The 11,437-nt window shown below is 35.6% G+C and overlaps 1 protein-coding gene across 1 annotated transcript; it reads left to right on the top strand.

Moving 5' to 3' along the window:
• Window positions 1-1,185: 1,185 nt before the first annotated feature.
• LOC107574315 (nucleolar protein 9) lies at window positions 1,186-9,946 on the top strand. Its single transcript, XM_016260759.1, has 9 exons — window positions 1,186-1,288; window positions 2,359-2,568; window positions 3,128-3,364; window positions 4,339-4,564; window positions 5,701-5,902; window positions 6,887-7,006; window positions 8,179-8,397; window positions 8,778-8,883; window positions 9,581-9,946. The coding sequence occupies exons 2-9, from the start codon at window positions 2,400-2,402 to the stop codon at window positions 9,733-9,735; spliced, it is 1,434 nt and encodes a 477-aa protein (XP_016116245.1). The 5' UTR covers window positions 1,186-1,288; window positions 2,359-2,399; the 3' UTR covers window positions 9,736-9,946.
• The last annotated feature ends 1,491 nt before the right edge of the window (window positions 9,947-11,437 follow it).

Here is an 11,437-nt window from a genome sequence, read left to right as displayed (position 1 = left end):
AATTCTGCTGTTCTGCAAAATCTTTCACATTTCCTTTCTCATCTGACTGATGAACAGTCTAGGGACGTAATTGAATTACTGTATGCCTTTCCTACCCTGTTTAAGGACGTGCCAGGTAGAACTACTGTGTGTGTTCACGACATTGATGTTGGAGATGCTGCCCCCATAAAACAACATCCTTACAGAGTTAATCCACAGAAACGTGTGGTCATGCAGACAGAAGTTGAGTATATGCTGCATCATGGAATTGCTACGCCCAGTCAGAGCCCGTGGAGCTCCCCCTGTTTGCTTGTTCCAAAGCCTGATAATACCTTCAGGTTTTGCACTGATTATCGGAAGGTCAACAGCGTAACAAAACCTGACTCTTTCCCCCTTCCTAGAATTCTGCTGTTCTGCAAAATCTTTCACATTTTCTTTCTCATCTGACTGAGGAACAGTCTAGGGACGTAATTGAGTTACTGTATGCCTTTCCTACCCTGTTTAAGGACGTGCCAGGTAGAACTACTGTGTGTGTTCACGACATTGATGTTGGAGATGCTGCCCCCATAAAACAACATCCTTACAGAGTTAATCCACAGAAACGTGTGGTCATGCAGACAGAAGTTGAGTATATGCTGCATCATGGAATTGCTACGCCCAGTCAGAGCCCGTGGAGCTCCCCTGCTTGCTTGTTCCAAAGCCTCTATGGTACAGAGCTGCAACAACTAATTTCTATTAATTTCCTTGTTATTCTGAAAATATATATATATATATATATTGCAATATGTCGAATATTCTGCTCCAGAAATTGCTCTGTTAGCCTCATTTCTGAACATCTCCTCTTTTTTTGCCTCGTGTTTGGAAACACTGTACCACAAAAAAATCTGTTTTGGTTTGTATAATTGAAGCTATTTGTGACCCTGGACCACAAAACCAGGTTTGTTAGGATATTTGGCCTCAATCTGAAAATCTGAAGGTGCAAAAATAAATCAAAATATTGAGAAAATCACATTTAAAGTTGTCCTAATGACTAAAAAAAATAAAGTTTTGATACATTTATGGTATTTTAAATTTACAATTTAATTTTAAATGGTAGAAAATATGCCATAGGTCTGCACAAAATAGCATTTTAGAGGGGGGACAAAAAACTACCGCGTAATAAACATCAATCTTTACGTGTGCCGCTGTTGAGCGTGACGGGACTTTTATTTGCGAAAACCGCCGTGCGTGACTTCACGTCGCCCTGACGTCATCACGCCGCGTCGCCTGCCGCAGTGCGCCGCGTACACATGTGAGCAGAAGCACGCTGGTAAGCTCAATATGATGTTGTTATTTATTAGTAATGTGTTCATTAAACGTGCTGTGATTAACAGTGCAACAGCTGATCGGGCTGATTGATCTAGTGACTCGCTGGCTGATTGATTAACTTCATCAAAACTCGCAACGTCGCTTGCATTATTATCAACTTTTCACGTGTTTTGTTGATTGTAACATAACAGTACTGGTGAAAATATAGTTTTATTCTTTAAAAGACCATGAGCATACTCTAGTAACTTGGTCTATATCAAAGTCCTGCCATGTAAATATGCTTCCGTGTTAATAATATGGTCATTTTAAGCTATTTTTGTGTTGAATTAGAAAGTATTAAGTAGACATTGCAAACAGTAGCTTTAGAAAGAAATGTATATATAATATAATAATCGTTTAGCCTACAACGGCCCAACATAAACTATGGAACATCTAATTTTTTGGGTGAACTGTCCCTTTAAAGTTTTTAAATTTTTTATGATACTCTAAATAATAAACTAAATCTGCCAGCAGGTGGTCATTCATTCATTCGATTCGTTCGAACAGCTGATTCATTCAGGAATTCAGTAAACGACTCTCTTAATGAATGGATCTTTGACTCATTGATTCACTCGATTCGTTCAAAACGCGGATTCATTCAGAAACTAAACACCGCTGTGTTTCTCACAGACGCGCAACAATTCTGCTGTGGCTTATTTATAGGTAATATTTTGGTTGCAAACACAGAATATGTTGTGTTTAAAATATAACACAATATAAACTTCTTATTTAGCTGCCGAACTGTTGTGTAAAATCACATTTGCACTCGTGCTATTCTGTGACAAATACAGAACTCATGTGATATCGCTTATAACGTGATATAAATATGAGACAAAAACTCATACAGGGGCATTTTTTGCCCCAATATCTTGAATTTTAGGGCATAACTGCATTTATGGAGTTGTCCTGCATCATATTTATCAACAGTGAACTGATGACGTACAGGTCTGGGGGCGGGGCCAGTGCTCAAATATTTTAATCACTTCATAACTATTTAAGTTAACGTGTTAAACTGACAGCCCTAATTTTCAGGTGTGAACGTCAGATCTGAGAGACAACGACAAACCAAAGTGATGGTTGAGGAGATGGAGGTCAAAGGTCAGCGGTATTTTAAGGTGGGTCAGAAGCGGCCCGCGCAGGACGGGACCAAGAGACGAAGACTGGACGCCACGAGCGTGAGCTACTTCCGCCGCGTCGGCGATCGACTGAACGAGGGATTCACAGAGGAGGAGGAGGAGAAAGGTGAAGAGGGATCACATCTGTAAAACAGGAGCTCTGCTCACTGAGGCCACATTTATTTAATCACAAATACAGTAAAAATTGTGAAATATTATTACAATGTAAACCAGCTGTTTTCTGTGTGAATCTCTGTTAAACTGTAATGTATTTCTGTGATGCGCAGCTGTATTTCCAGCATCATTACTCCAGTCTTCAGTGTCACATGATCTTCAGAAATCAGTATAATATGCTGATTAACACAGTTGTGCTGGACAATATTCCGTGGAAACCGTCACACATTATCATTCAAATGTTTGGAGCAAGATACTTTTATTGATCAAGGATGCATTAAATTGATCAAAAGTGACAGTAAAGACATTTATAATGTTACAGTAGATTTTTATTTCAAGTAAATGCTGTTCTTTTGAACCTCTGTGTGTGTGTGTGTGTGTGTGTGTGAGAGAGAGAGAGAGAGAGTGTGTGTGTGTGTGTGTGTGTGTGTGTGTGTGTGTGTGTAAAGCATGTTTTTGCTCCTGTGATCGAGCGGTCTCGAGCTGTGTCTGAATGTTGTGTGTCTCTTCAGCTCTGTTTGTGGAGAACGTGCTGTCGGAGGTCAAGGGTCAAGCGGCACTCGTCTCCACTGATATGACCGGAAGTGTGGCTCTGGAGCGGCTGCTCTCATTGGCCAGTCCCGCTCAGGTGGCAGGTGTGCTGGCGGAGCTGGGAGGAGAGACGGGGTCAGAATTCAGAGGCGTGTCATGTGACCAGTGCGGGGGTCATGTGATGGAGAGCGCGCTCAGACAGGCCCACCGCTGGAACGGTGAGAGTATCTGATCATTATTAAGAATAATTATTATTATAATCGTTTTATTGAATATTTATTATTAATGGGGTGCTATTATGCTTTTTCACTTTTTCAACTTTAGTTAGTCTGTAATGTTGCTGTTTGAGCATAAAAAAGATCTGCAAAGTTACAAAGCTCAAAGTCCACTTCAAAAGAAGATATTTTATTTAACAGAAATCACTTTTCAAAAACTACAACGAATGATTCGTTTGGACTACAACGCATATTTTCCGGGATTTGTGATATCGTCATTTTGTTGAATATGTATTAGTATTTTCCCTAATAATAACATTATTATTATTATTATTATTATTTATAACAATAGTGGTAAGTAATAATGTATTATTATTAATAATTATTATTATTATTATAATTTTATTGAATATGTATTATTTTCCCTAAAAATAACAATACTAAAATAATAATATTAATAATATTATTAATAGTAGTAAGTAATATATTAATAATAATAATTATTATTATTATAATCATTATATTGAATATGTATTATTATTTCCCCCAATAATAATAACACTTAAATAATAATAATATTAGTAGTATTAGTAATATATTATTAATATTTATTATTATTATCATTTTTGAATGTGTATTATTGTTTTCCCTAATAATAACAATATTAATATAATAGTAATATTAATTATTATTATTTATGTTGCTATTACATTAATAGTAGTAAGTATTATTAATAATATAATAAATATTATTATTATCATTTTATTGGACAGTAATTGTAATATTATATTATTGATTACTATTATGATTTTAATATTCTGAATTATTTTTGTTATGTTTTCCTTTGGCGTCACTCAGCCGTTTGCAAGCGTGTTCTCGTGAAGCTGTGCTGGAGCTGTATGCGTTGCGAGAAGCTCTGAAGCGAGTCAGTCGTTCTGTCAGAGAGTGTTTCTCACGATCAGGTGTGTTTTGTGAAGAGGAGGACTCTGATGTCACAGCGGAGGACGAGGAGCACTGTGGGACGCTGGAGGCTCAGGTGAAGCGTGTGTGTGGAGTCGTCAGAGAGAGTCTGCCGGAGTTCCTGAAGGATCCGTACGGATCGCATGTGCTCCGGACGCTGGTCCAGGTTCTGAGCGGATCTCTGAGCCGAGACGCAGCTGCTGCTCAAACAGGTCAGAAACACGCTTCACAGCAGACTGAGAGGTCATTTCTGGGGCGTTTCTGCTGCTTTCTCTCGGTCTGAAGTGAGGCTCTGAGGAGCATTTCTTTTATAAGCTGAAGAATACAAAAAAAACTTAATAATAATAAAAGCATCTGATCATTTTCTTTTCTTTTGTTCCAAAAAAGCACAAAAAATTATCTTTATAATAATAGAAGCATCTGATAATTTTGTTCAAAATATTTAAAAAAAAAAATTCATTTGCTTGCTAACAAGAAAGAAATATTAATAGTAATAAAAGCATCTGATAATTTTTTTTATTGTTCTTATTTTTTCAGTTGCTTCTGTTATCAGCCAAAACCCACAAAAAATAATCCCAATAATAATAATAAAACCTTCTGATATTCTTTTTATTAATTTTTTTATTTGCTGCTTTTATAAGCTGAAAAATACAAAAAATCTTGATAATAATAAAAGCATAATTTTGTTCCAAAAAGCACGAAAATTATCTTAATAATAATAAAAGCATCTGATAATTTGTATTATTTTTTTTTCGTTTGCTTTTGTTATCGGCTAAAAAATTATGATAAAAGCATCTGATATTTTTAAACATATTTTTAAAAAAAATTTATTTGCTTGCTAACAAAAAACATCTTAATAATAATAATAAAAGCATCTGATCATTTTTTTATCAGTTTTTCAGTCGCTTCTGTTATCAGCCAAAAACTACAAAAAAATCTTAATAATAATAAAAGTATCTGATATTGTTTTATTTAAAAATAATGTTTAATTTGTTTAACAGCCAATTAATAATAATAATAATAATAATAAAAGCATCTGATGTTTTTTTTTCATTTGCTGCTGTTGTCAGCAAATAAAACACTAAAATAATCTTAGTAATAATAATAAAAGCATCTGATAATTTAAAAAAATAAGTACTTTTTTTTTCATTTGCTTGCTAACAAAAAATGCTAGCAAAAACATCTTAATAATAATAAAAGCATCTGATATTCTTTTTATTGTTTTTATTATTTTTTTCAGTTGCTTCTGTTATCAGCCAAAAACCACGAAACATAATCTGAATAACAATAAAAGCGTCTGATAATTATTTTCTTCTTATGTTGAGCAGGCTCCTTAAAGCAACACTCTCTCTATATATATATATATATATATGGTAAATGTTTTTATTATTTTTTTGCATCTTCTTTCCTTTGAAATGTGTCTTTCTGTCGTGTGCTCAGTTCCTGAAGATCTTCGATGAGCTGATGGAGGGGTTCGAGGCGATTCTGGCCGCGGGTCACATGGGTGTGGTGGTGCTGATGGTGGAGAGCTGTGTTTATTGGGAGGAGAAGCAGAATGCACTGCTGCAGCGCCTCCTGCAGGTACACACCAGCTGCTGCACTGACCTCTGACTATAATCAGCCTAATGCTGTATTTCAATGCTGTATTGATCTGCTGCTGCCCTGAAAGTACGTCTTTAATGATCAAGAGGTTGTTATAGGTAACTAAAACCATCCAACATTTTGGCTGCTTGAAATAAAATTAACTAAAAAAAATATTTAAAAAAACTTAATTTTGAGTTAGTTTAACTTGATGTACTAAAATAACTAAAACTGGAAAAAACCATAAATAAAAAGTTATATAGACATACTTTTAAAAAATCTAATAAAATGAAGGGGAAAAAAACAATAAAATTACTAAAACTTGAACTAAATTAAAAAAATATAAAAATCATTTTTAAAAAATTATAAAAACTACAATAGTATCTCTATACTAAGCTAGCGCTGAACAATGGCAAATAAAAATAACAAAACACACAATTGCTAAAACTTGAACTTAAAAAATTAAAATGAAAAATGTAAAAATACAAAAACCTTTTCAGAATATTAATAAAAACAGCAAAATTACTAAAACTTAAATGTAAAAATATGAAAATGAAAAACAAATGCAATTTCAAAATAACAATAAAACCTAAAAATAAAAACAATGAAAATATAAAAATACAAGACCTTTTAAAATATATTAATAATACTGTCTATCTACTATCTTAATAATACTAAAATGACACATGAACGGTGAAGTGTATAATTTGGGCACCCAAACAAAATTGCAAAGCTACTATAATATTACTCTTACAACTTCTGCATTGTACAGTATGCATACTACTCAGTGTGCTAATGCTGTCTGCATGAAATACCTGGATGACAACTACATTTATCAGAATGTGCAGCATAAACTCAGAGAATGCATCCTGCGTCACACATTTGTATTGTTTATTTATGCAAACTATTTCTCGTTCTGTTCTTCATAAGTAGTTGCCAGTATACAGTACACTGGTGTTTCATTTGAGCTTCATTTCCCATCAGGCATTTCACTGCAGTGAACCAGCCTCTCTGCAGGTCTCCTGTCTGCCTCTCTTTCTGTCCTTACTGGCGTATGAAGTGTACTACAACACCGAGACAGCAGAGGGAGACGCCGTCACACAGGTGCTCCGTCACACACTCTTTCTAGTTTTACAGCATGTGTATTGTGTGCAGTGTGTGAACACAGCTCCGTATCCCACAATGCAATGTGTTGTGAAATGCATTTGACTTGATCTTCTAATGTGGCAAAGAAGCGGAGGTAACATCAGCCACGAGTTTGACTGGTTAATGATGGTTAAAGCTTTCAAAACTGCATTTTACACATAAAAGTGCATCACTTTCAAGTCTAACTGGATGCCGCTGGGCTGCATAATAGAGGAAAAAACGACATTGCAATATTCAGTTTTTCTGTGACATGAATGGCTGTATTTGGAAAGAATTAATAATTCTTCAACGATTGCAGTTATTTTGTACCGTACTGCATCTGCAAATCCATAGAAAATATATTTTATAGAAAAGAATTATAATGACATTGATATATACATGCATACATACATACAGTATATATATTTTTTCCATAAAACACACACACACACATATATATATATATATATATAGAGAGAGAACTTTTATATTTTTTATAAAGAAAAAAGATCTTTTATAAAAAAAAATCTTATAAAATATTTCATTTTAAAAATAATATTTTTTTTAATAATATTTTATAAAAATATATATATATATATATATATCTTTTATATTTATTATAAAGCTTAAACATGATTTCCCCCCCCCCTCTGGATTATTTTTTTTCTTGAGTGCATAGCATCCTTTATTTCTATTGACAATATTATATATATAAAAAATATATATATATAAAGAAGAAATGTATTGTAATAATGTTGTTCTGCTTTAAATAAAAATTAGTATTTAATAAAATAAATATAATTTCATTTTCTAGTAAAACTGAAAAATTACAACATTTATATATACATCTCAATTTCTTTATTTTCAAATATTAAACAACATTTATATCAAGCTTTTATTTTTGGTGGTTTTCCAGCAAATAAATAAACTCACAGCACATTTATTTGTTTGTTTGTTTAATACACAGCCGTTACGATTTGATAATTTTGAATATCAAATATATGAAGTTTAAAGCTAGCGCTTAATAAATGAATGATGAGGTCATGTGTGAACATTGTATCAAGCTACTGTTTGAAATGTTTGTGTTGCTGTGCTGTTTAAACAGAGCTGAAGTGTGTAGTATGCAGGTAACATGCACTCTGTGCTTTTAGCCTGTGCAGCGCCGGCTCTCCGTATCTTATCACGGATCGCGGCTGGTTCAAGCTCTCGCCGGATTCAAAGATCGATCCGTCCTGATGAACAGCCTTCACGGGCTCGGCTCCGCTGACCTGCTGACCCTCGGCACTGACCGCTTCGGCAGCCACGCGCTCCAGAAGCTGCTGACCGCGGCCAGCGATAAGGGCAGAGGAAAGATCTTGAGAAAGCTGGAGGTAAAACATCACAAACGCATATGTGTCCCTGCAGCACAAAAGCAGTGTTGAGTCGCTGGGGGATATTTGTAGCAATAGCCAACAATACATAGTATGGGTCACAATTATAAATTTTTCTTTTATGCCAAAAATCATTAGGATATTAAGTAAAGATCATGTTCCATAAAGATATTTTACACGTAAATATATCAGAACTTAATGTTTGATTAGTAATATGCATTGCTAAGAACTTCATTTGAACAACTTTAAAGATGATTTTCTCAATATTTAGATTTTTTTGCACCCTCAGATTCCAGATTTTCAAATATTGTGCTATCCTAACAAACCATACATCAATGGAAAGCTTATTTATTCAGCTTTCAAAATTGCAATCCTCGCAGGAGCTTTACGTTCAGCTGGCCTGTTCCAGCTGCGGCAGCCGTCTGTTAGAAGCCGTGTGGAACAGCGCCACCGTCAGCCAGAGACAAAGCATCGCTGAGAAACTGGGTGAGATGACTTTACATTTCATTTCACATGCTTTAAAGAAATAACTGTTCAGCCGAGTTTGTTTCTTCATCAGGTTTGTAGAAATGTAACATTGCATCAGTGTCTCAGCAATGAATGGGTGCCGTCAGAATGAGAGTCCAAACAGCTGATAAAACAGTGCATCTGCTGTTGTCTCTCACATCAAAATCCAGCCACATATTAGTTTAGAGCTGTTTAAACGCTGCTTGATCTGTGCAGATTTCTCTCCTGATTCACACCAGAACACTGACTCACTGGAGGAAGCCTTATTATGGATTATGGACTCATATGAGTTAAAAACATCTTAATGCTGGATTAGTTTCAGCTTTTGTCTTCTCCAGATGTTAACTGATGGACTGGAGTGCTGTGGATTATTTGTGGATTATTGTGATGTTTTTATCAGCTGTTTGGACTCTCATTCTGACGGCACCCATTCACTGCAGAGAGTGATGGAGTGATATATTTCTACAATCTTCTCGCAACTTATGTTCCGGAAAGTTTGTTATTCTTCCAGTTAATATGAGCTCATGACAGAGTCATGTGAAGTTGTTTTAGATCGAGTAAAGCATGTTACACTGTCAACTTCCCAAAGTAATTTGCCGTTGTCCTTGCACAAGTTGATCCATCAGAGCGGCTGATGTTGTGATCAAAGTGTGTTATATTCTCTCTCCTCTCTCAGTCCCCAGTGGAAGTCAGCTCCGATCCGATCAGTTCGCACGGCACATTTGGGCCAAATTTGGTCTGACAAACTTCATGAAGCGACGGGCCGATTGGCAGGAGGTTCAAACGGGAGAGTCGAAGAAAAGGAAGATGTTCAGTGATATTCTGCAGTAACTCAGAGAGACTTTAAACAAACCGTGATCGTTTCCCCTGAACGACACCATACAAGTTTTAGTAAGTGAGGAGTTTTCACTGAATCCCTCTTGAAGTTGCATTTTATAAATAAAACCAGCTACAGTTGCGTATCTCTATGCACACAATGTGCATTTGGCTTGACCTTCCATTTCTAGTGTGGAAAATATCCTTTGGAAGCTTGAGGAAAAAAGAATAAAAAAGTTTATAGCTTTTTATCTCACAATTCTGTCTTTTTTCTTGCAATTCTAAGTTTATATCTCGCAATTCTGACACTTTTCTCTGAAATGCAAGTTTATACGTCGCAATTCTGAGTTTTTATCTCACAATTCTGTCTTTTTTTCTTGCAATTCTGAGTTTTTGTCTCGCAATTCTGAGTTGAAACGTCGCTATTCTTGAGTTTGTTGCAATTCAAGTTTATATCACAAATCTGAGTCTATATCTCGCAGTTCTTGAGTTTCTGTCGCAATTCTGAGTTGATACGTCACTATTCTTGAGTTTGTTGCAATTCAAGTTTCTGTCACAAATCTGAGTTTATATCTTGTGATTCTACAAAAAAGGATATGAGATGTAATTGCAAGAAACTGAGAGATAAAAAGTAGCAATTACCTTTTTTTATTTTTTATTCTGTGGCATAAATAGGCTTCCATATGAAGCAGAAAAAAGTTATTTTAGTTAGTGAAGAATTTATTAAATCGCTTTTCGAAGTTGCATTTTATAAATAAAAGCGTCCAGACTGCACACAGTGTTGGTTTGGGATGAGCTGTTATTTGTGCACATGAAGCGTCTGCGAAAGCATCTTCAGAATGAGGTTTGATGTTGTTCGCTCAGTCTGGTCCCACCGGGTGAAGGTCGGGTCGTGCTCATGGGCCGTGGATACGGAGCGCAGCTGCGGTCTCCTCTATCTGTGTGGGAGAGACGGAGGGAGGAATCCGGTCACTGGGGCGACGTGACATTCAGCTGGCAGACTCCTGATGCAGTCAAAACCAAAGCGCTGATAGAGCGCCGAGCGCAAGGACCTGGGAACTTCACGCAGGAGAATGTGTGAGATCTGCTGGAGTTGTGATTTCTGAGCGATGGCGTCATGTGGAGATCTGCGAGGACCCATGTGATGGGAAACCTCTGGACTTTCACTCTCTTTTTGTGTTTAAATATTGTTATTAAGGAATTCAGCAAACGAACCCTTGCAACTTCACTTTTTTTTTATAATGACAACAGATAAATAAAACTTAGTCTAAAAAAAAAAGGAGAAATAAAATGTAATGAATAAATTAAAAAAAATATAACCCAAAAAGCATAACCCAAGAGTGCTATCCAATGATAAAAATTGGAGGTGAAGGCATAATAAACACATTAATCATAGGTTTGCTGAGAACAATCCAGGTATCAATCACAACCTTCACTCTTAAAAATAAAGGTGCTTCACGATGCCATAGAAGAACCTTTTTCGTCTAAATGCTTCCGTAAAGAAACTTTAATCTTTCTGTTTCACAAAAGGTGTTTTTTGTGGTGAAAGAAGGATTCAAGGATTCAGAGCGTTTATTGTCATATGCCCAGTGAGGAAAACAAGTTTCCCCGAGCAATGAAATTCTTACTTTGCTGTCCACAATGAATGCCAGTGCAATGCTATACACAAGCTATACACACATACTGTACATACAATGTAAGAAACATAATAATAAAA

Source organism: Sinocyclocheilus grahami, unplaced genomic scaffold (genome assembly GCF_001515645.1).
Source record: "Sinocyclocheilus grahami isolate Dianchi unplaced genomic scaffold, SAMN03320097.WGS_v1.1 scaffold2181.1, whole genome shotgun sequence".
Classification (NCBI taxonomy): Eukaryota; Metazoa; Chordata; class Actinopteri; order Cypriniformes; family Cyprinidae; genus Sinocyclocheilus; species Sinocyclocheilus grahami.
Note: the sequence above shows the minus strand (reverse complement) of the source record. Positions and strands in the feature narration are given on the sequence as shown.